This window comes from Equus asinus, chromosome 1, assembly GCF_041296235.1.
Source record: "Equus asinus isolate D_3611 breed Donkey chromosome 1, EquAss-T2T_v2, whole genome shotgun sequence".
In the NCBI taxonomy this organism is placed as follows: domain Eukaryota; kingdom Metazoa; phylum Chordata; class Mammalia; order Perissodactyla; family Equidae; genus Equus; species Equus asinus.
In genome coordinates this window covers 192,934,034-192,959,388 of record NC_091790.1, presented here as the reverse complement: position 1 = coordinate 192,959,388, position 25,355 = coordinate 192,934,034, and the positions used below count along the sequence as shown (strand labels likewise).

The window sequence follows — 25,355 nt, the reverse complement described above, 5'->3', positions numbered from 1 at the left end:
CCCTCGGTATCTACTGTCTCTTTTTCTATCTCAGTCAAAACCTCTAAAGTTTCTCCGAAGCTTATATGCCTCAGCATGTCCTTCTCCACAGGCACATACTCTTCTCTACAGGCCACCGGCCATCTCTCCTTTATTGGGACAGCTATGACGCTAGTTAACCTCTCTCGTTAGCACACACTCAGTGCAGAGATTATGACGACAAGGGGGGAATTCAGCGTGTCTCCTCCAGCAAATGGTCACAAAGCTGGGACACGTGCCTATGAAATAGCTAGAAGACTGTGTGAAAGAAACACAGAGAAGGAAAACTAATAAGCTGCAAATCGCAAGGACATGATCTTGACGAATTACTTGAGAAAGCAAGCCCAGAGATTGAGCGGCTGGTGCCAGGGAGAGGAGAAGGGGAAGTGTAGGCCCAGTAAACAAGAAAGTAGAAGTCAACAAGAGTCCCAGGCAGAGAAGACTAAATGTAGATGGGACACAAAGTCCAGAGAGACCTGATGGGAAAGAGGAAACCTGGGGAGGGCTGAAAGCAGAATTGAAAAGCAAACACATAAATTGTAAAGGGTTTGGCAGAGAGTGAGCTAAGGAGAGAAGGGACTCCAGGGGGAACTACTGGGAATTTATTAAAACGAACTGACTTTATGGTGCAGTAGAAACGTTTGTTGATAATGGGGCTGGTCTGGTAAAGAATGTGCTGCTCACTGGCTTACAGTCAACAGGAAGCTGGGGCAAATCACTGTGGCCGTGCATTCCCGTCAGAAATGTGTGGTTCACGTTGACCACTTGGGTTCCAGAGCACAAGGAGAAGTGTGAATTTCTTATGGAGATCGCTTCCAAGGTTTGAAGGCAAGAAATAATGGCCACTCAGTCATGTCAAAGGGAACAATAAACCATTGCTATAAGATTTTCTCCAAATGTAAAATGGTGTAGTTACTTCCGAAAACAGTATGTCACTTCCTCAAAAAAATAAAAATAGAATTACACTATGATCCGGCAATTCCACTTTCAAAAGAATTGCAAGTGAGGTCTTGAAGAGATATTTGCACACCTGTGTTCATAGCTGCTTTGTTCACAATAGCCAAAAGGTGGAAGCAACTCAAGTGGCTATTGACACATGAAGGGATAAACAAAATGTGGTATATACATACAATAGAATATTATTCAGCCTTAAAAAGGAAGGCAATTCTGATGCATGCTACAACATGGGCTAGGGGAAGGGGAGAATGGGGAGTTATTGTTTAACGGGTATAGAGTTTCGGTTTTTCAAGATGAAAAGAGTTCGGGAGATGAATGGTGGTGATGGTTCCACAACAATGTGAATGCACCTAATGCCACTGAACTGTACACTTAAAAACATTGAGGATGTTTTGTGTATTTTACCACAAAAAAAAAAAGATGTCCTGCAGCCAAATGTCCTTTATGCCATCTTCAACACCTGGATCTGACCGGGAAGCTGGGCACCCATCAATCCCACAGCCATGGGTCATAGAGTTCCTCCTGCCGGCTATGATGTAGAAGCATGAAGACCCATTCCACCAACTCAGATGAAGTCTTTATTCTGTGGGTATCAGTTGTGGGTTCTTGGACCCTGAAGCCTAATGCTTATTAATAAGCATGGATTTGGAGGAGGGTGGAACGGAGGATGCTAAGCGTCCATTCAGGGTTGGAGAGAAAGCATCATAGTGGGCTTGCAGGCTGAGGACAAAGAACTGAGGCGTCTTGCTCATGGAATGGTCTAGGGAACCCAAACTCTAGCAGGGAAGTCTAAGACTTTGGGGAAGCAGTTAAGAGTCTTTAGGCTTTTGGAAGGATCCGGGGGTCATGTCAATCATAAGGCACAAACTGTGGTCTAGCAGTGAGTCAGAGAAGACAACTTGAAGAATTGCAGACAACCTTTGAAGGAAAGTGGAAGGTCCATTCAACAATTGCCTCTCTGATGGAATATGTACCAGGCACTGTGTTAGCAACAGAGAGGATGAAGAGGGGATAACCCAGAGAGGACTTGGGTTTCCCTCCCCTGGAGGTTCTGCTGGGAAGGGCAGTAGTTTTCATCAATACCTAGATGCCCACTTCCCCTGCAACCTGAGTAGTATCAAGAAGTGCTGATGGGTGTTGTAACACGAAAGACCACACTCACCACATCCACCTAATATACGGCAACAGGCCATAGACCCCGGGGCAGAGGTTAGTAAGTTCCTCTTTAAGCAGAGGTGAAAATAGCATCATCTGTTAACAGTGCCTCGTTGGTGGTTAGTGTGGGGAGCTCGGAAAAGTGTCAGAGAGTCAGGCCTTTGTAAATAGGCCAATAAACCGAGAGCCTTACGCAGAGTGGAAAACTTCATCTAATAGGTTACAAAACTCTAGCCGTTTGGTGGTGAGATGGGGGAAGAAGTTGTTAGAAGCACGGTCTTGAGATGTGAAGAATAATCAAGGAACTTATTTCAGTAGTTAACTATGATCTGCCCTAGGCATGTAGGCATCGTAAAACCTGGCGGTGCCTTGCTGGTGAACTACTTCATGTGCACAGCCTCAGCATCGTTACACGTAAGACTGACGAGGAATAATTGGAATGCATAGTAAACAACCCAAACTCTAAAAGATTCAGCGTCTTGAGGAAGAAAGGAGAGTATGTTCCATTTTAGAGACAAACTTCGACTATTCGAAATTTAGTGGAATTTCAAATGTATGTGTAGTGAAAGTTTGCATGGTATTTCTAGAGTTAATTCGGTTTAGACATTTCGGTGCCATTGCCTTTTGCCCTATGTGAGTAACAAGATTTAAAACTGTCATTTTAATCATTCAAACGTTCTGAGGCCTTGTTGGAAAAAATTTCTCTGCTCACAAAAGAGTGATCAAAGAGGAACTTTAAGAACTATGTGAAGTGGGAATTAGTTGCTCCTTTGAATTTAGTAATGTTTTTTTTTAAACTATGAAATCAAAGATGGTGTCATTCTTCTTTTTGGATAGAATAGGAATGCTATTTGCATTCTCAGTTAATTAGTGTTAACAGTCATAAGAATTGGGTAAATGTGTGCAATTGTTGAGATTATCTGTGCAAAAGAGTTCTTGACAGTAGAGACATGCGTAATGCCGTGTGGTATCTGGCCCTGTTTCCAGATGGGAGAATGCCTTGGCAAGCACCACAGTGATTCATGACTATGTTACATAACTCTATTTTGCATCTTGGGTTGAACAACTTGGATTCGTTGCAGGTACAATTCAATTAAATATGGAATTTGTTATTTAAAAATATTAGCTACAAGTAGAGCTTTTATGCAACTTTAATTTGAGACGTTCTATTGTTTGGGAACACATCTGTGCAGGGCTGTCATTTAGGGGATAAAGAAGTTATGGATGCCATATTTGATTGTCACTGATGGAGAATGAGCTCCCTTCCACCCTGAACCTGATATAATGTGGATTTTGGAAACATACATCAAGGAATGCAAAACTGAAAGTCAGTGGCTGACTTCCCAGCCTCTGTGGCCCTCTGCTCTTCCAGCCGGGGGCTTGTCCCCACCTGCAATCCCAGCCTGTCCCCAAAAGTTGGACAGCCCCCGGCATCCTCAGCCTCAAACTGTTCCAGTAAGGATGGACCTTTTGTCCCCAGCTGATAACAGGGATTGGGATCTGGTTTCTGAGTCCTGGCCCTCACATGAGGCTCTCTGTCTTAGAACTGAGTGTCTGAATGTGATTTGTCCCTGGGCCACTCCCGCTAAGGCCCTGCTTGTGTTTCTGCCAGACTCTCTTCTCAGGGCCTGGAACACCCTCTAGTTGGACCCTAATGTCAACTGACAGGCCTTCTTGATTCCTGCTTTACTGGATGCCTGACTATTGTCCAGCTGACTCCTTCTCTGTGGGCAGCTTTCTCCTGAACTGTCCAAGACGGCCAGTGTTTACTGGCCAGCATTTCAATTAGCAGTTACCAATTTCTTGTCTTTTAAACACTGCATTTTGCTCATCAGCTGGAATCTGCTCTCCAGCACCCACAGCCTGGTCAGTTTTCCATACTTAGCCTACCCAGTGAGTGGGGCTACTTCCAGTTTCTAGGCCATTCCCTCCTGCTTCCCCATCCCCTGGAAGTAAGCAATCCATTGGCCGTACCTAGCTGAGGTGGGATAGCCACACAAATTACTTAGATATTTACACTCACTGCAAAAATCTTACAGAGATATGTTTTAAATTGTCAACTAATATGTTTTGGTAAGCTTTTTAGCTTGAAAGATTCTTGGTGAAGCCTGGGAAATGATTTTTAACAATGCTTGACCTTGTGATTTTAAAGAAGAAGGAGGAAGGTGCCGTTGGGCAGCAAGTGCTGGCCCCAGGTCTGCGGCCAGGCGCAGGAGCCACATCTCTGGAAGAATAGCGCTTCAGCTTAGGTTCTGCCTCACCTGCCAACAGCGGGCTTTTACTGATTTGTCAGTGATTTCTCAGAATCTTAAGCCACAATGGGGCAAAAACAGGGGCTTATAAAGTTTTTCTAATGTAGACTGTCGGGGTTGAGTCATTGGTTTGTAGTCATCTCATTTAGAACTGGAAAGGACCTCAGATATCGTCTGGCTCTTTGTTTTTCAAATTGCTCATCTTGACTCACTAGTGGCTATGAAACCAATTCAGTGGGTTGTGGCCAACTTGTATTTGTTTCGTTTTTTCATGAAAGAGAATTAGAATAGAACAGAATAGATCAAAGTGGATCTTATATAGTAAATAAGATATTACTTTGTAAAACTTTTATTTCAGGGGGGTGTGTGTGTATTGGATCACAATGTAAAATATATTATTTACTGAGGCTTATAATTAAACCAAGTGTCAAAGTCATTGATCTAGTCCAAACGCCCTCCTTTTACTTCTGAGAAAACTGAGGCTCTGAGAGGGGAAGGGATTGACCTAGATCCAGTAAGCTCACAAAAGGCAAAAAGAAAGAGAGCTGGAGCTGGAATTTGAACCCGAGTTTTCTATTTTAAGTTGGCATGCTCTGTTTGATGTTTTTCTACCCAAACTAGAGGAATTAATATAGGCTCTTGATCTTTAGGAGTGTGGGCCACAAAGACTTGGATAGCAGTAGCCATGAAAATATGCGGCAACTATCACCTATAGGTTGTCATAGAATGAAGATGGGGGAAGTGGTATGAAATAACAGGTAAAAGAGGAGGTCAGAAGTCCAGAAAAATGGGTAAACTTCAGAAGGGTGTTTGGATGAAGACTATGAAGAAAGGTGGTCTTAAACCATAAGGAAGAATGGAAGCTTTGTAGTAACTCACCATTTGGATGTAACTAGAGAACATGATAAGGACAGGCAAGGTGAAGAATCTATTAAAGCTTAATTCTAGAAAAGTAGGACTCTAATAGAATTTCTCAGCCCCCTTTTGGTCTAAGTTTCCTATTTATCTGAGGACAATTGTTCCTTTGATAATTCTACCATTTGGATTGGTGGTAATTGTCATATATGTTCCTGCGGACAACTTTCTTCCAGTTCTTAAAGGCTGCCTAAAAAATCGGTCCATTACGTCAGGGTATTTGCTTTTATAAAATAATGCACCTCCCCCCCCCAAAAAAAAACAATAACTGTTAATAAACATTCATTTAAAAATGTGCACTTACGGGTCAAATGTTAGTGATTGATCTGTTTTGACCAGCGAGAATATTCATATTTAACTCATTGAATGAATCTCAGTGATAATAGCACACAGACCATCAGGTCTCACATTAATTTTGGTTCCAGACTCACATTACTTGAAACTGGTGATTCTAAGCTTTGCTTTCAACACTTTTATGAAAGATTCAACTTTTGCCAAGCTAGAGGACCCAAATATTGCCTTCAGTCTGGTCTCATGGTCAGAAATATCAGGATAATTTGGGATTTCTGTACTTAACCCCATAGTTTCAAGGAGACTGTATTTTCTCAATGATCATAGTATGTTTTCATTTTTATCAATTCCTCTTAAACCTGAGTTGCATTTTTAGGTCAAACATTTAGTAAATGAGTCTCGTTCTGAGGCATGCTCCCCACATCAGCAGTAGCAACTTCAAGTTTGCCTCCTGCGCCTCAATGTCTCTGAGGCTCTTCTGCAGCTGTGGCTTCATTTCCACCTAAGAGTTCTGCCATCCTCCAATATCTATGATTCTGTTGAGCTCAGTACAGTTTAGAAACAAGAACGATCTCCCCATATCATCTGTCAGCGTGAATCTGAATGCTTGTATTTTCTTGAACAAGTCAGCGATAGTTTCCACCCCACCCCATTCTCTGCCATATTTGCAAGTCCAGCATATTCAGACGTCTTGTGTCCTCTAAGGCAAAGGACAATCACATGACACAGGGTGAAACAGGCTGAGTCCTTCAGAGCCCCTGAATTCCCTGAGTTCTTGATTTGTGGAAGTAGGCCAGCAAATCTCCCACACGTTGATGTCATAGCCATCTGACCGCATTAAAGTAAATGATCTCTATGCTGCTCTTCAACCTCATCTAAATAGTACATAAGCGTCACAAAAGCGAAGGGCACTTACATGAGGAGTTTTCACACCTTAGTCACTTCCAGAGCACACTCTGCTAATGGACAGCGCAATGGAATGTGAGCTTTAAAAAGCTGTTGAAACAATCTTACTGTTTTCATTGGTGATGCCACATGCTTTTCCATATGTATCCCAAAGTTCTCAGCTTCCTCCACTGCCTGGTGACAAGGTGCTATTAGTTCATGCATGCCAGCTAATTAAATAAAACATGGTGCTAAAAACCTCCCAGTTGGAGGCATATGAGACACCTCTGCCTCCTGTGGGTGTGAACTTTGCGTCTGAGTGCCAGGTCCTCTATACTGAAGGCGTATTTGTTTGCTAAATTGATTTTTTTCAGTGCAGGGACCCAAGGGTCCCTGGGAAATAGATTGCTTCAGATTCTGATACTTGCAAAGATGTTCTTAGAACACTCTACTGCTGCTAGGTACAAGAAGGGGCTACACTTGTGATATCCAAACGAGGTGCTTCAGTGCAGCACTGGCACATGATTAGGCAGAGGAATGGAGTAGAGAAGTCGGAAATACATGTAGGAACTAATCAATGATAAAGTGACATTTCAAATCAGCTGGAAAAGGATGAATTTCCAGATGAAACACCACCATTTGGAAAAAATAAGGGCGATCCCTACTTCCATGCTTACCCTCAACTGCATTCCTGCTGTACCAATATCTAAATTTTTTAAATGAAATAAAAACACTAGGAAAATGGAAGTTAAAAAAAAATATATCCTTGGTAGAGAAAGCCTCTCTGAGTAAGATACAAAATGGAGACACCATTAAAATTGATTAAATTCAACAACCCCAAAACAATGTTTTCTGATTGGAAAAAATACACAATAAACAAAATCAAAGACAAATGATAGAAAGGAGAAAATATTTGCAACATATATTAAATATAAAGGGCTATTTTCTTTAATGTATAAAGAGCTTCTGTAAATAAATTGGCAAAAGATCAGTAACTCAATAGAAAAGTGGCAAAGGATTCTTAAGAAAACAAAATACGATGGATTTTAAACATATGAAACGATGCTCAAACTTGCTCACAATTAGAGAAATGCAATTTAAAACAACAGTCAAATGGTAAAGATTTAAAATCGTGACCACATATTTTAGTGCAATCATGTGAGGAAACTACGTACTCTCATGTGCTTATAATGGGAGTGTAAATTGATATAATGCCTAGAAAGAGCAATTTAGTAATATCAAAATTAAAATGTAGATAATCTTTGACCTAGTAATTCCATTTCTAGGAATCTATCTTACAGATATACTAACACAAGACAACGATGATGTATATACAAGAATATTCACTGTAGTATTGTTTATAAAAGCAAAAGGTGTTCATCAATTAAGAACTTGTTTTTAAAATTAGGATACATCCCAATTGTATGGCAATGGATGGTAACTGGACCTTTAGTGGCAATCACTTTGTAGTGTTTACAGATGTCAAATTATAATGTTGTACACCTGAAAACTTATGTTATATACAAATTTTACCTCAATTAAAAAAAATTAGGCTACATCCGTACGATGGAATCCCTAAAAAGTAGAATAGCATTTAGCAAGAATGAATGTATTGAAATGGGACAATTTCCCAAATATCATTAATGAACAAAGCAAGGTAAAGAATGGCAGCTATCATATATTATCCATTTGAATAGTAAGAAATTGATAACAGAAGCTGCTCTGAGGAGGAGTTGCTAAGGATCCAAGGTGGGAGTCAGTTTTACTTTTTTCTGTATACTTGCTTGTACTTTATGAATTATGTACAAAGTGGATGTTTACCCACTTACAACTTAATGTTCTAATGAGAGTCTATGAGATTATTCAACAAGTCTGGCTTGATGAATGGGTTCAGGAATCAGGGCCACTAATCAAATGGAGGGGCATAGGTGATGGACCCCAGAAAGCGTGCAAGTCAAATCCAACGAGAGGGAGCTAAGTTTACACTAGAAATCAAGACTAAAGTGACGTGGAGGCAAGAAGAACTGGGGATGAGGCTAAATAAAAAAATAACTGCAGAGCTATCACCTAAAAGACAGATGAGATAAGGGGAAAAGAGGCTTTGCATAGGAGGCTTGAGGAGTTGCAGATGAGCTGAACTTAGGGTGCTAAGTATTTATAAGTAAGTAACAGTAATAGCATAATAAAGGCTTGCCATCCACTGGATTACAAAATCAGTTACGAGTTGGAAGGGACATAATCTGTATCCTGTTTGTATTCAATCACAAACGTATGATGATCATGTTGATGCTGTTCTTTTAGGATTTGGGGAGGAATATAAATTCGACTTGGGGCTCATTCTGAGACTAAAGGAGATAACCAGTAATCATTAATTGACTGGAGGTCATCTAAAGCAATAAAGCCTTGACTTCTTCATATTACGCTGTCAAGGATACTTCTGTGCAATTCAAAAGAATTCCAATCAAGTATAATGAATACAAACTGTATAGGTATGCACGCCAGTCCACCTGCTTTACATTCAAGTTCAAAGAAGGCAGAGACAACATTTGTAGTTCTATTTGCACAGAGCCTGGCAAAGCAGCCTATATAATTAGCCACATGGTAAAGACATTTTGTTCTTGGTGGTGTTGGTGGTGATGGGTTAGTGGTGGTGGTGGTGGTGGTGATGGGATGGTGGTGGTGGTGGTGGTGGTGGTGATGGGATGGTGGTGGTGGTGGTGACGGGATGGTGGTGGTGGTGGTGGTGATGGGATGGTGGTGGTGATGGGATGGTGGTGGTGGTGATGGGATGGTGGTGGTGATGTGATGGTGGTGGTGGTGGTGGTGATGGGATGGTGGTGGTGATGGGATGGTGGTGGTGATGGGATGGTGGTGGTGGTGGTGATGGGATGGTGGTGGTGGTGGTGATAGGATGGTGGTGGTAGTGGTGGTGACGGGATGGTGGTGGTGGTGGTGGTGGTGGTGATGGGATGGTGGTGGTGGTGGTGGTGGTGATGGGATGGTGGTGGTGGTGGTGATAGGATGGTGGTGGTGGTGGTGGTGATAGGATGGTGGTGGTGGTGGTGGTGGTAATGGGATGGTGGTGGTGGTGGTGGTAATGGGATGGTGGTGGTGGTGGTGGTGGTGATGGGATGGTGGTAATAGAGGTGGTGGGATGGTGGTGGTGATGGTTGGTGGTGATGATAGTGATGCTAGTGGTAGTGGTGGTGATGGGATGGTGGTGGTGGTGGTAGTAATGGTGGTGCTAGAGTGGTGGTGGTGGTGGTAGTGATAGTGGATGTGGCGGTTTTGGGATAGTGGTGGTGGTGATGGTGATAATAAACACTGATGTTGTCAACCCCTCTGGCAGAAAGCTTCTCCAGCAATATCATCCCCATAGCAGTGAGTGGGAGGGAAAAAGGAGAAGGAACCAATTTCCAGTTTGGGGACCCAAATTCTGACTGAGTTGCTACAATGACAACCAGATAATAAGCATAACTAATCATCATATTTGGTTTTCACGTCCAGAACAGAGAGGAGATCCTCTGGCATCAACAGTGTGGGGTTTCACTAGTCAAATGATGAATCAATCTATTATTTCAACTTTTAAGGGGACCTATCTGGGATTGATAATATTTTCTAAAGATAAAGGTAGTCTAAAATTTAACGTATTTTAAACCAAATCGTTTCTTAAAGGAAGAGTCTTTCATTGAACACAGTCCATCCTTGATATTGCTAATCAGTGAAACCATTTTGCTAAAATTTAAGCAGTAACAAAATAATTTTTAGGGCTACAAAGGACTTAAATATTCTAGTTCAACCCTTTTATTTTAAGGTGAGCACACTGAGTCACCTCAGGATTACAGAGCCCAAACAGGACTGTACCCCATTACTCTGTTGCCTCTAAATCCAGGAGTGGACGTGTTTAAAAAGAAATCAGCATTTTATGGATCATCTTTATTCTAAAGCAGAGAAAGTTGATAGCTTTGTATAAAGAAATTATTCCATCACCTTTCTTTTTCTTCCCTTTCACCAGAGGTGGGAACAAAGAGTGGAGATGATACTGCAATTTCTATCTCTACAACCTCATTTGAAATCATTCTCTTTGATTTAAGTTTTCTTGAAATGAAAAGGACAAATTGTGTTAACTTAGTTAAAGTTGGGGGAAAAGTTGATTGGACATCCTGTTGTCAAGGAAACAAGTTGTCTCACTGTCTTTCATTCTCTCTCATTCTCTCTCTCTCACACACACACGCACACCATACCACACCAACCACCAGTTAATACAGTGCCCTTTAAACTCTTCATCTGACATTTAAAAATTATTTTAAAATACCCAAGGGCTCTACTCTGAAAATCTGTACAAGAAGTACTCAAGGGAAGTGATTCCTAGAATTCAAACTTAGGGTGGCCTTTTTCCAATTCTGGGGAAGCTACTGTCATTCTGAATCAGTGCTATGTCTCAGAAATGTATGGGACAGTCTCCAAGGTCAGTGTCAAGTCAACTGCAGAACGACACTATTAGAGAGAGCTGGAATGAGAACTTTTAAAAAGCAACAGAACAGCACAAGATAAGAGAAAGATAAACAGTTCAATCTCTTGAGCCTTTATTGAGTACCTATCATGCTTAAGGTAGCTATGCACTAAAAAAAAACAAAAGTGAGGACCAAGCTAAAAGTGACCTTAGAGAGTGGAGTAGGGTTGCTTATTACTGAAAGAAATACACATCTCCCTGCCCTTCCATCAGCGGAATACACCTCCCTACTCCATCACTGTCAGGCTTGGCCCAGTGACTTGCTTTGGCCTCACTGTGGGCAGACTGTGCTTCCTGCCCTGACTTCGAGTTTGGCCATATAACTTGGTTTGGCCAATAGGGTGTTAGCAGACATGATATAGCAGAAACTTGAAATGTTTTTGTGCTGTTGGGTTTGTTCTCTTGAACTTTTGCCTTTACCATGAGAAGAGCCTGCCCTGGCTTGCCTCTTGTTCCAAGGAAGGTGAGAGACAGGTGGAGCAGAGCTGCCTAAGTTAGGCATGGCCTAGATGCGCTGCCCCCCCAGCTGATCTGCAGGTACACCAGGAAGCCCAGCTGAGCTTCCCAGCCAAGGGTGGCTTAGATCAGTCAGTTCCATGATAAGTAACACATGATAAGTAATTTGTTGTCTAAGTCACTGCATTTTAGAGTAGTTTTTGATGCAGCAATAATAAACTAATACAGAGAACATCTAGTATAACATCTTAACTTATTACTTTTGCAGGGTCACATAGCAAACTAAAGAGTGGCTAGAAGAACTCAGCCAAAACTATGGGTCTCCTGGGTAGGGCCATTTCCGGAAAGAGTGCAAGTCAATCCCTTTCAAAAATCATCACTGGGAGAACAAGTGTCACATATCCTATGATATAAGGGCTCACAAACCACTGACTCTGTTAAGACGTACACGAGGAACACCACAGAGCTTTACTGCACCTACTGCACCTTTATCACAGACCCGGAGGCCTGGAAAAGAGCTACTGAAAATCACCCTGTTCCTGAGGAGAAGCCATGTGAGAACAGGGTAAAAGGGTTAGGACTCCAGTGTGGAAAGACACATGCTGAGAATCAATATGATTTGGCTCTGTTAAATCTTGCGTAGGATAAATGGTCTGAATGTGGGTTTGTTCACCAGATTCTGGAATTTTATTAAAAAAAAAAAAGCATACTCTGAAACATAAAAAGGAAAACTTCAGAAAAAACAAAGGGAAGGGCTGTGTTGCTTTACATGGCTGAGAACTAGGGTGACCACATGTCCTAGCATATCCAGGAGAGTCTTAGTTTCCTCTTTTGTCCTGAGTAATTATTAATAGCACCCCTTTTCACTCTCAAAAGTGTACTGAATTGGGTGGTAGATGATATGCTCATACAGATGACAGTATATTTTACCCATAGAGTTGAGCAAAACACTTCCAGGTAAGGTTTAGATAAGTTCATGGGGAAAGACCTGCCACGGGTTATCAAACCAAATTAGACTGAGGCTGGAGGGCCACTGTGTCCCATTGCAACATACCCTTTGGCGCAGTAGTGGGAGATCATCAAGGCACCCAGGGCCTGACCCAGCTGGTCAGGGTCTTAAAGACTAGGAACCGGCGCTCTTTCAGGCTAGCACAATGCTCACTTGGGGAACCCTGGGGTCTCCTCCAGGAGCCTCACCTGTACTGCTGGGCACTGTCTTTGTGGAGCCTCCAGCGATAGAAACGCATGCCACGTTCCCATTCTTCTCGTTACTTCTATATCAATACAACACGCAAAGATCAAAATGTATGGTAGAAGAACGGAGTTTCCCTCTTACCCACACCGAGGTCCGTATAGTTTTCTGAGCTCCATTTGGCTTTCCCAGAAACCCTGCAGAAAACACAGCACTATAGTCAGAATAAGATTAAACGAAATTTCAAGTATTCAAACTTATTCAGAAAAAAATCTGGAACAGTGAGAACACAATTACATAAACAATAAAAAAGAATTGAAGTATATTGCTTTCAAGTATTTTGGAGTATTAGAATAAACTAACAGCTTTTAAAGAAATATCGCCATGGGGAAGTCTCAGCCAGCTCTGCTTTAACGGACAGGAGCGATCATCTGTACTTAAACTATCTGTGTATGATTGCTGCTAAAATATTTGAAAACTGTTTGCCTTCTCAACTATGTTAACATTCCCTTGTGCAATTTGGTTTATATTATTATTATTTTTGGCAAAACCTCTTTTCCCAGCCACTATATGTGTAAACGTCTGCTGAGTCTATCCAAATTATCATAAATTCTGAATTATCATCACCCAAGTTAAAAATGAACTAAAATCAACATATTCAAGACGTAAGAACCTTAGGGTAACTTTATATAGGACAAAACATCAGACACATTTTTGTAGTGGGAAAGGAGCAGACATGGAGATGTACAGGGGGTGGAGTGAGGGTGGAGGGTCAGAGAATGCTAGGCCCATCGTGCTGTAGGGATGGAGTCGTGTAGTGGGGATGGAGTATGTGTACAGATATACATAGAGGTTGGAAAATGCTAGGTCTGTTGTGTTGTGGGAATGATGTATATATGAAAATATGCATGGGTTGGCATAGGGGTGGGGGAGTGGAAAATGCCAGCTTTGTGTTGTGGGAATGGAGCACATGGGCAGATACATAAGGGGTGGGTGAGACTAGACAGTTGAGGGATAGAAGAGGTAGATATCCTTAGTGGAAATAAATCCCATTGTCCTTAAATCTACTTTCACGGAAAGTCTAAGCTTGCCACAAATTAAGGAAAGCTTATATGCATATAAAAATAGTCGCTGAAATTACTATGTTCTAGAAAGAACTTGGCAGGATTTGTACATATAAGGATGATGAGCTGAAAAGGAGCATATGTGGAAATTATCCAGCGGCAGGAGCACAGTGTTCTCACATCGACAGTTATGCTGTTTTCCTCAAAATGTTAATACTAAATTAATTACTCAACTGAATGCAACTGATCATTTTCCCCAGAAATACGTAAAATTTATTTACTTTAATTTCCTATCTGGTTTGTTGTTCTATTCTGACACTTGTAGATTTCTTCACACTTGCTTCAAGGATCTCACAGGAAGCCTTGATTAGATAGCTGTTTGTGGGCTTAAAGTTGTGAATTGGCCACCCCTGGGATAGAGATGAGAGAAGAAGGTGTTTAAAAAACGCTAGGAAGAGAGAAACAACAGCAACAACAAAGAGTGAAAAAGGTTGTTGCACAGAGAAACAGACAGAAAGGAATAAAAAAGAAACCGAAAAGGGGGAGGAAAAAGGACAGAAATAGCCTATGTTACTGTTTATCTGGCCACAGCCAGCCCTTCTGGGGGAAGGGGTGGGAGAAATCCTAGAGATCTTAAAGGCTATTATCAGGATTGGCCCAAGTTTAGTCCTTCCTGCCTTTGTTTGGCTTAGTGACTCTTCACATGCAAGATCTGCTGGCTCCTGATGTTGGGTCTGGTGGCAGCACCCCCATGGGTCAGCAGAATAAACCATCTGGCTTCTGAGAAAACCCAAAGCGAGGGAAAAAAAAGTAACCTTAGAAGATAGAGCCCTGGGCCTATATCTACAAATGCCTACTGGCTATCTCCACTTGCATGTGCCTCCAGAAAGTCAAAGGCATCTCCCTGAACCAGCTGCTCTCTGGACCTTTTATTTCTGTCAACCCATGGCCATTCTCTCTGTTATCCTGGCTCAAGGCTTAGAGGCATGTTTGGCTCATTTTGCCTTGAATTCTCTATACCGAATTAGTCACAAGACATACAAATTTTGCCCCCAACATCTTCTCTTTTCAGTCTCATCACCACCCAGAGCCAAGCCTTCACCACTTCACACCTAGACTTCAACAACAGTTGGATTCCCTCCCTTAGAGTGATCTTCCACATCAGTGTTCCTTTCCTACTCACAGATGATAGTACATGGATGACTGGTTCTTCATGTGCCTTTCTAGACCGTCAGTAATCTAGCCCAGCTATCTCTCTCACAGCTGCATTGCCCCATGCTCCTCAATCTTTGGCTTCAGTCAGTCCAGGCTGCTCATCAAGCTGTACCATGGCTCTCGTGTAGGTGCAATCACACACATGTTGCTCCCCAACTGGTTTGTGTGTCCTTGTCTTTGTTTCTGTTGCTCCTGTAGGACCCCCTTCTCCAGGAAGTCCTCCAGAATGATTCTGGCCCTGACAGATCTCCCTGTCCTTCAAAGGATGACCACAGCTACCGTCTATACCACCCAATCTAGCACTAGAGTATATCCCATCTGGTGTGGTACACCATTATTTGATCTGTGCCCTTGAGGGCATAGGTAACTTCTACTTCTTCTGCATTCCAGGACCTGGCACATTTAGCTACTCACTAAATAGATTTTTGGGTGAATAGATGAATGAACGGATGACAGGACTCAATATATATTGATGAGTGGTAAGAGATGGATCATTAATATCACATAAGAATTCATTCAAGTGGAGGAAGGCTTATCACATAGCACCTTCACATGTAGACAACCCCAGGTGTGAGTGACCTAGATGGGAGCAATGCTTCATGGGTGAATCTACACTGGGCTCAGCATCTCTTATGCTGGAAGATCGTGGAAGACAGTCCTTACCTGGCGGAAAAACATCAGGTTTCCAATAAAAGGAGAAGGTTTGGGATGTCTGATGCCCAACTTCTCCAGTCTTGAAAATGCTGACATGGAATACCTGAGGGAAAAAGCACATTTTAAACACCGAGAAACTAAAGTTTGCTTTCATGCTTGTGGCTCTATTAGGAGTCAGAATAATTGAGTCCTCCAGAAGCAAGGGTAGAAGAAAGACTTTCCAGCTGATAATGTCTGAGAACTGAAGAGGTAAAGGCCTGGAGGTGAGTGGGTGGAATAGAGCTCAATCAATTCCTCCTGATTGAGTGACAGGGTAGAGATCAAGGAATCCTAAAATCTCCCCATTGGAAGATGCCTTAGAGATGATGTAGTCTAAACATCCCTTGCCCACGTAAAATTTCCATCAATAAATTGTTTTTAAAATGCGCCTCTCTCCATTCAGTTCCTTTGCCTCTAAATCTACGGTGAACAATTGTGTCCAAAGACAAGGCCAAAAAAGTAACAATGGCAAAAATAAGTTCCCTGTTCAAATCTGTGTATTTTCTAGGTCAAAACTGACCCCTGCACATAATTTGTTCCTCATCACATTCCATGGCCTAATTGGGAAAAATAAAAAATCAGGACAGAGGGGACACACCATGGAGACAAAACCTCATCACCTACCACTTACAACCTCTTTAAGTCTTTGTTTTCATGGTCTGAAACCATATGGGAAGCATATTTTCTTAACTAAATATCAGGAAACGCGGCCCGACAGATTTCTGTGCCACCTTCCAGGAGAAAGCGGCAGTCTGAGAAGTGCAGTGTGGCTGTCACAACATTGGAATTACTAGGATATTTCAACAGTTTACGGGAACAGAGGGATAACACAGTTAAAGTCAGAACTGGCTTAGAAAAACCTGAACATATGGCTGTAATCCCTAATCAGCCAGCCAATTAGGTCAAAAGTTCAGTTAGTTCAAAAAAATTAATGAGTCAAACTGGGTGTTTAGCATCGTGCAGAGATCAGCCAAATCTCAATTTAGGGGCAAGGAAAAAATAGAGAATATTACTATAGACAGGCTTTATAGGAGTACTGGAACTTACAAAAACAAAAACAGAAAAAACCACGGCTGTGAGAATCACTCACTTATCGTTAGAAAGATGGAAGGCTGGCTATAATCTTTGACCTTCCTCTTTCCTGCCCATGGTCCAATAAGGAGCACCTAAAATAAGAACATTTCACCCAATACTCAAATATTCAGAGAAGGGACAACCCAGGTTAACTGTAGATTTGTGTAATTCTGAGCAATGGGTCTACTTTTAAAGTGGCCATGGGGAGAACCACGCCAGAGCAGAAAGGGAAGGCGGGTTCTCCTGCCAGCTGTCCTGACCAAGGTTTGCACCGTATGGCTACATTATCAGGTTTGAATGAATCCCCAAGGACATCACATGTAAGTTCACGTTCAAGTGTAATTACAAACTGCACTCAAGAGCCACTTGTGAATTACATGGGTTAGTCATGCCAAAGTTCCTCTTCATTAGCATGTGAACCAAAGTTTGACTGTACAGTGTGTAAAAGTAATTCTTTCAAGTAGACTATGACATTTTAAATAACTCCCCTTACACTTAACGGAAAAGACCAAAGCAGACTTACTAGTCCGCTTAACACTTCCCTCAACATCCTCGAATCTGGCTTCTAGGTTCATTTCTTCATCAGTTTTTGTGAATTATTTTCTAAATGTAATCTCTAATGGGTAGAAAGAAATATGTCGATCTTGGGCCACGTAATTACATCTTAATTTTGTAATTAGATGTCTTGATTGTCTAATTAAAGGACAAGAAGTCTGTGGCTAATTACACATGCTAATTATTATGCAAGTCCATGCCCTAATTATGTAACTCCACTTATGAAAATACTGCTGTGTGTCTCTGCACAAAATCCAGACATTTTCAAACATATGGCAGCAGCAGAGAATGTTCTGGACACAACCATCAACTTCACTTTGCAGCCTGGACTCAAGTGTAGAACTTGAGCGTCTTCAGCTAGGAATTGGCCATATGTTGCCACAGGTAACTAGAGTCCTTGCACCAAAATCAGCAGACAGAGATCACTGCCCCTAGACTTCTAGGCAGAATTGCAAAGTGGGTTCCATTTGTCTCACTCTCTCTTCCTTCTCTGCTCCCTTGTTTCATGTTCTCTGGTCCCATTCTGTCTGTCTCAACAGGCTCTTAACTCAGAATCCATGGGCCCCATAGGGCTTGACTTGTGTCACCCCCCAAAAATAAGTTGAAGTTCTAACCCCCCAGTACCTCAGAGTATGACTTTATTTGGAGATAAGGTGTTTGCAAATGTAATGAGTTAAGACGACATCATACTGAAGTACAGTGGACCCCTAACCCGTTGTGACTGATGTCGTTATAAGAGGATAGGCACGTGAAGACACAGAGACACAGGGGAATGCCATGTGAAGACAAAGGCAAACACTGGAGTTACGCAGCTGCAAGCCAGGGAACGCCAAAGATCATCAGCAACCTACTAGAAGCCAGGAAGAGGCAGGTTTCAGAGGGAGCAAGGCTCTGCAGAAATCTTGCTTTCAGACTTCTAACTTCCAGGACTGTGAGACAACAAATTCTAGTGTTTTAAGCCCAGTTTGTGGTACTTTGTTATGGCAGCCCTAGGAAACTGATGCACCAGGAATACTCGTAGATGAGTTTTAGAGAGTCGTTGAGAAAAAGATTTAAAACAATTTCCTCCTGTTACTTTAAAACTTGTCATTGTGGAAGAAATTTATTTTTTATGTCAAATTGTGCCATTAAGTCCTGTGCCATCGAAAAGTACAGGTGGCCTCGGATGCTGCTGTGTAAAACAGATAATACGCAGCCGTCGTGCGGTCACCATGTTGTGATATTTAGAACAGCTTCTCTTTGATGGGAATTAGTGCAAATGGATCCCACAATTATGATTATGGACATCTATCATTGTTGACATTAAGAATACTTAAGTTGGGGGCCGGCCCTGTGGCCCAGGGGTTAAGGTCATGTGTTCCACTTCAACGGCCCAGGGTTTGTCAGTTCGGATCCTAGGCGCGGACCTACACTGCTCATCAAGCCATGCCGTGGCCCCATCCCACATAGAAGAAGTAGAATGACCTACAACTAGAATATACAACTCTGTACTGGGGCTTTGGGGAGAAAAAAAAAAAAAAAGAGGAAGATTGGCAACAGATGTTAGCTCAGGGGCACTCTTCCTGAAAGAAGAATACTTAAGTTGGAAAACGACAACAGGAAGTATATGTGGAAGGCTCAGATAGCATTCTCTGGTTTTCCTTTCACCACTAAAGCAGTGGTTTATTGCTACAGGACACAAACCTTACAGTGCCAGCGGTGCGCCTTATTCTGTCCATTCTCAAAATAAATTGAACCATTCGAAATAAGATTCCATTTTTAAAGCCTAGAAAATCCCCACTATTTTATTCTCCCCAGGACAAAGCCCTCTCTTGATACATTCACCAAGAGCAGTCAGCCCATTGTTTAGCCACAGAAGCCGCTTGCAGTAAATTGGGGGCTATTTTGATAAATCATATGTTAAAGAGATGATTAAACTGATTGAGATTTGGAGCAAAAGAAGAAAACAGTCAAAGGAGGGCCTGCCCTCCAAAATTTCCCTCCTTGCGTATCTTAAGCAGCCATAGAGGCTTCTCTCTAGTGTGCTTCTGGGAAGAGCCAGTTCCTTGGTTCATTTATTACATCCGTACAGTCACTTTCAAAGAATTTCTACTTGGCGAGCTCCTTTTGAAAATTTCAGAAGCCCTTGATGTTTTTCAAGTGGTGAAAGATTCCTTTGGCAAATAGCACTTCTCCTGGGATAAGAATCGTGATGCTCCAGAAACAGGTGAAGCCCAGGGGTACCAGGTAACCTACTTGTCCTGCTCTTTGGAGAAGAGAAGTCCTTTGTGATGGTTCCTTTATGCTTGTGACATGCACAGCCATCAAAGGCTTTGCCAGCAATTCCACAAAAAGTTGTGGCCATGTCAAAAACTTTATTAGAAACAATATCTTAACTTGTTGCCCTTTCAGAAGGTTTTAAGACATGGGAGCAGTACACGAGGGACAAATCTTGAAATGCTTGACAGAAATTTGGGCAAAAAACCCAGAAGTATCAGGGAGAAAGCCTACTCTCATTTTACTAGAATTCTTTCTAGTTTTTTTCTTTGAGTATTTTTTATATGTTTGTGATCATATTCTTTACAATTTTTTCTATTTCTATTTCTCTATACTTCTGCTTTTTCCATTTAACATAAGGAGAAAAATCTCCATGTTATCAATCCTTTGTGAATATTATTTTTATGGCTGTATAATATTCTTCTTGAGGACATATGATAATTTACTAAACTATTCTTATTGTTAAATACTTAAGATGTTTTCAATTTTTTAGCTAATTTAAGTTATGCTACTACAATGAACATCTCTTTGCATCAAGCTTTTCCGGCACTTCATGCATGAAGCTTTTCCAGACCTGAAATCCATGAGTTGCTGGTTTAAAAGTTGGTGTACAATGCCAAATTTCTTTCCAGAAAGTTGGTCCCAGTTAGTCTCACTGTCAGTGTATCCATTTCACCCAATACTCTCATAAAATTTTTCCTAATTTTGTAGACACGTCAATGTATCTTGAGGTCTGCGTTTCTTTCACTACTAGAGAGAACATTTTTTTTGCCATCTCTGTCTCTCTAATTTCAAAAATGTTTCCCAACTTTGAAGTTATTCTTTCTTTTTTCCCTCAGTCTCCTCACAGCTTATCTAGGTGGCAGGTGGAATCGTGCTACACCAATTGGTTAAAGAATTCGTTGGAAAATGAGCAGTCACTGACAGGCGACTGCAAGCTGACTCCAAGCGCACACAGTTGGGCAGGGAGAGGAAGATAAACAGATGAATTCTGAACAGCTTTCATTTAGAAAATACCTCACTCAGCCTAGTTAGCTGACTTTACATTCTATTTCCTTCTCCTTCCTTGCCCCATTCTTCCCCAACAACCACAACTAGAGAAACTGTAAGAAGAGAAATTGCTTCCATTATGCCTCAAGGCAGGAGCTCCCTGAATATGCAGAGTTTCTATGTGAGGTTGTCTCAGTTCCTCTTTCAGTCCCTCATCTCCATTTTAGTATCCTCATGTTCAGTCCCCTCTCCTGTGACCAGTTCCCTCAAGACCTTGCTCTCAGCTTGCCCTCAGGGCTGGAAATGATCTGGAGTACTTTCACTCATATGTCAATTAGTAGGAGTTAGGTTATTTCTTAAGATATAACCTGCAAACCAGAATATCCATTTACTAATTTATAAGAGTAAGTGTCCTTTTCCAGGAACAAGAATATGATGTTGTGTCTCAGAGCACCTCCTTTCCAGGTACCCAAGAGGCCAAATCAATCATCAGAGGATGATTGTTGAGCCAGGCTCTACAATGAGAGGTGGCTTATCACAACATCTATGTCACCAGGACCCTGGTGAAATAATCCTGCCCCATAGCTGACTACACACCTATAAAGGGTTGGCAAAGAGATGGTGTGCTTGCTGCCCCACTCCTCTTTCCCTGCTGCTTTGTGATGCTGCCTCTGTCATACACCTTAGTGACATAAGTGCTTGGGTCTGTTCTGATGCCTTTGTCTGGCTTATGCCAGTGCCTCACTATTTTAACTATTATAACTGTATAATATTTTTAATATCTTACTTTCTCATATAATTTTAGAATTAATTATCTTGTTTGATGAAAATCCTTTTGGGATTTTTATTGGAATTGCATTAAATTTATAAATTAATTTAGAGAGTACCAACATTATTATGACATTGAGCCTTCTCATCCATGAAGTTGTTGCATCTCTCCATTGATTCTGTTTCTCTGTCCTTCAGTAACATTTTATAATTTTATGCACAGAAGGAAGGGTATCTTTTTGCTGTTTACATATATTGGTTATTGGTATCGCTCATGTGTAGGAACACCATTTGTTTATTTATGCCACTCTTATAATCAATGAGCCTTCTAAACTTTCTTATTAGTTCTACTGGCTTACATGTGGAATCTGTGTGATTTCTTATGCTGACAGTTACATTTTATACAAATAATATCAGTTTGTTCTCTTTCTAATCCTTCTGTCTCATTTTTTCATTTTCTTTTCTTATTACATTGGCTGGGACCTCTCATCCAATGTTTAAAAGAAGCAGTAAGAAGGAGCATTCATTTTTTTATTCCTGACTCTATGGGAATGCATCTAATGTTTCAAAATTGTCAGATTTTGCTGTAGATTTTTGATAGATATCTTTTGTCAGGTTAAGGATATTTCCTTTTATTCCTAGTCTGCTTGGAAAAGTTTTTCTTGGTTAGTCTTGCTACAGGTTTGTCTATTTTATTAATCTCCTCAAAGCACCAACATTTGATTTTGTTGATCATTTCTAATTTTTTGTTTTCTATTTCATTAATTTATGCTCATATTTTCATTATGGTCTTCTTTCCAATTTCTTTGGGTTTACTCTTCTTTGATTTTTTTTCTTTTAGCTTCTTAGCAATTTAGCTCATTTATTTTCAATATTATTTTATTTTTAGTGAATGCATTTAAGGCTATAAATCTCCCTGTAAGTACTTCTTTAGCTGCATTTCACACATTTTGACATGTAGTGCTTTCAATGTCTGTTGTATTCTAATAGGAAATTTCTGAATATAAAATGTGCTAAATTGTTGATTCCTTAACATCTTACAGTAGTGACACATATTTTTGTATCATTATGAACTCATGGGTTTAAATTTATGGATATGTTTCAATCTATTGCAATTATTTTATTTTTCAAATTTGCCCGTCTTTGGCTAGTTGGGCGCATACGTTTATTCCTGAGTACTTTTGAAAGAAGAATTTCCTCACTTTCTTAAATGACAAGATGATCCAGATTCATCTTGTACATTTCTTTCCCCAAAGCTGTTTCAGCAGTTTTTCCAAGGACCCTGGTTCCTTTTGGTGGAAAATGGCATCCAGGGACCATAACAGGAGGAAGACTTTTCACTGTATTTCTTCGGGGCACTTCATGATACCATGTCTGATTCTTCAACCATGTGAATGCCTACTCAATAACTTAAATAGATTTTGAAACTTGTTAGTTGAATCCTTTGTAATTAGAATTGTTTTAAATGTATAGTAGCGCCTTACATAAAAGATCAAGATGGTGAATCCTATCAGAAAGTGGAGGGGGCTGGCCCCGTGGCCGAGTGGTTAAGTTCGCGCGCTCCGCTGCCGGCGGCCCAGTGTTTCGTTAGTTCGAATCCTGGGCGCGGACATGGCACTGCTCATCAGACCACGCTGAGGCAGCGTCCCACATGCCACAACTAGAAGAACCCACAACGAAGAATACACAACTATGTACCGGGGGGCTTTGGGGAGAAAACGGAAAAAATAAAATCTTTAAAAAAAAAAAAAAAAGAAAGTGGAGGCATTTTTGTAAATATACTAATCTTTCCCAATTGTATTAGGTTCCCATTTCTGTTGTAACAAATAACCACAAATTTAGTGGCTTAAAACAACACAATTTATTACCTTACAGTTCTGGAGGCCAGAAGTGTAAAATCAGTCCCACTAGTCTAAAGTGAAGGTGTCAGGCAGGGCTGGTTCCTTCTCGAGGTTCCAGGGGAATATCAGTTCTTTGTCTCCTTGGCTTATGGCTACATCACTCCAACCTCTGCTCATCACATGGCCTTCTGTGACTGACTCCTCCTGCGTCCCTCTTATAAGGACCTTCATGGTTACGTTTAGGGCCCACCCAGGTAATCCAGGGTCTTCTCCCCACCTCAGGATCTTTAATCACATCTTTGAAGTCCCTTTTGCTATAGAAAGTGGTATTTACAGGTTCCAGGGACTAGGACGTAGGAATCTTTGGGGGCCGTTATTCAGCTACCACGCCAACTTATGTTGTGTTATAGATCTTAATTTTGTTTTGGAGTGCGCCTGAAAAGGAGAAGTGACTGGGGTGGGGACTGTGAGATTGTCAGAGCTTCCTGTTTAGGGAGAACTGGATGGCACAGCTGCTGGGGGGTGGAGAGGAAGAAAGCACAGAGCTTGCACTACGCTCGGCCTCTGCATCGGGCGCCATAAGGCTTTGGTGGCCCTACCACCTAAACACCAAACAGATAAGTATTTTAAAGAAAATACTACAATTAAAAATAATAATAATAAGTCATGCAGATGATGGTTATTATAGTGCAGAGAGTGAACTAACTTGTCCATTTTTGTCCCAGTTTTTCAGGGCAGGAGAGTCCCTTGAGTCAATAAATCTCAACTGGTATTAAGACATTAATCTTCTAAATTCAGTTATTCATAGAACATCTTGACAATTTTTGCCATATCTGTAGATTGCCTATGCTATTACTTGCTTTCTGATTTCCTTTAAATAAACTTACATGCATTTATTTTAAAAGGAAACTTTATGTCATGGTCATAAACGAAAACCATTACCACTTCCATAAAAAAAAAAAAAACTAATGGTAAAAATAAATGCTTTACAATGGAAAATTTTAAAAGTCCGTGAACCCCCCCAAAACGGTCTCGCCTCCATGGATGGATGGTCCATAGGCCACCGCTGGGAAGATGCTACTCTGCAGGATGGTCCAGGCAGGCCACAATTTACAATGTACTCTGTCTATGTTGCCCTAGCTCTGCTGATAGTTTGACACCATGGCCAGAGAATGAGGAAGGAATCTGAGTCCTTTCTCAGAGTCCACGTGGAGAATTAGATCAAATGAATCTCAGTGTGCTGTGTTTCATTTCTCAGAACTAAGAAGAGCTGGTCTGCATTTGACACTGGGTTTATTCCAAACTATGATGGTAGTTTACCTTCATGAAGGGAGAAGTCCTTTGTCACTGTTAGGGCTAATGTTAATCAACCTGTTACAAATGCAGAGAATCATCTGGTCAACACGTATTCGGTGCATGTCTCCTACATGCCAGGCACGGTGCTGGGTGCTGGGGCTGCTGCAGGCACATGGCACTTACAGCCTAGTGGATTAGACAGACATGAGAAGCAGTTCATTAAGCATTTACATTATAATCCTTGCAGCAAAGAAGCATCACATGCCAGAGGATATGCCAGTTGAAATGTATGCTTTGTATTTTGATCACTTAAGAGCACTTTTCTCCAATAATTTGATGGTATTTGTTGAACTTGAAAAAAATGACAAGTGGTCCTTATGCTTATTATTTCCCCCCAAGGCTAGTTTTCAAAAAACAGGGCCTTCCAAAGAAGACCAATCTCCAAAGAAACCATTAAACTGAGGACTGGGTGTTAAACAGCAGGCAAAGGTGCTGGCAGGGGTGCTGCTTTGAAAGTTGTGGCATGCCAGCGGGGCCCTGCCCCCTGCCCTAGGAAGAGAGAGTGGGGGGGTGGGGCTCATGGGCACCTGCCTTAGCACTGAGTGTGCCCTGCTTTTTCAGGTGTGCTTTCCAGGGCCTTCCTGCCACAGAAAACCAACTGATACCTTCTAGGACCGACGGCAGCAAATGGTGTGGAGTGGGAGTTGATGGTTAAGAAGGGAGGGGACTCAGAGTAAGGCCTCAGCCTTAGTTCCCAAATTCTCTGCCATGTCACGTGGTTGGTCGCGGAAGGACTCTGGAGCATGCCTTGCCCTTTTGTGAGAATTAAAGGAGAAGAATGTTGGAGGTGGTGCAGAGAGCAGTTTCACAATATAAACACACATGCGACCTATCTTTCTGTTTTAAAAATAGAACAAAGCAATTGAATTATGTCGTAAAACCAGTTAAGTGGCTGATATTTATGAAACC

The 25,355-nt window shown here is 41.4% G+C and overlaps 1 protein-coding gene across 4 annotated transcripts in view; it reads right to left on the bottom strand.

Moving 5' to 3' along the window:
• Positions 1–25,355, bottom strand: part of TBXAS1 (thromboxane A synthase 1) — a 161,643-nt gene that overhangs the window by 117,027 nt on the left and 19,261 nt on the right. For 2 of the 4 annotated variants that reach the window (XM_014859250.3, XM_070514549.1), the window contains exons 2-3: positions 15,577–15,670; positions 12,779–12,831 (exon numbers count right to left, since the gene is read on the bottom strand). In XM_014859250.3, the coding sequence (XP_014714736.2) occupies positions 12,779–12,831; positions 15,577–15,670 (147 nt within the window). Of the gene's footprint in view, positions 1–12,778; positions 12,832–15,576; positions 15,671–24,410; positions 24,573–25,355 lie in introns of those variants that run through there. The other 2 variants (XM_070514552.1, XM_070514550.1) reach the window with 2 other exon arrangements.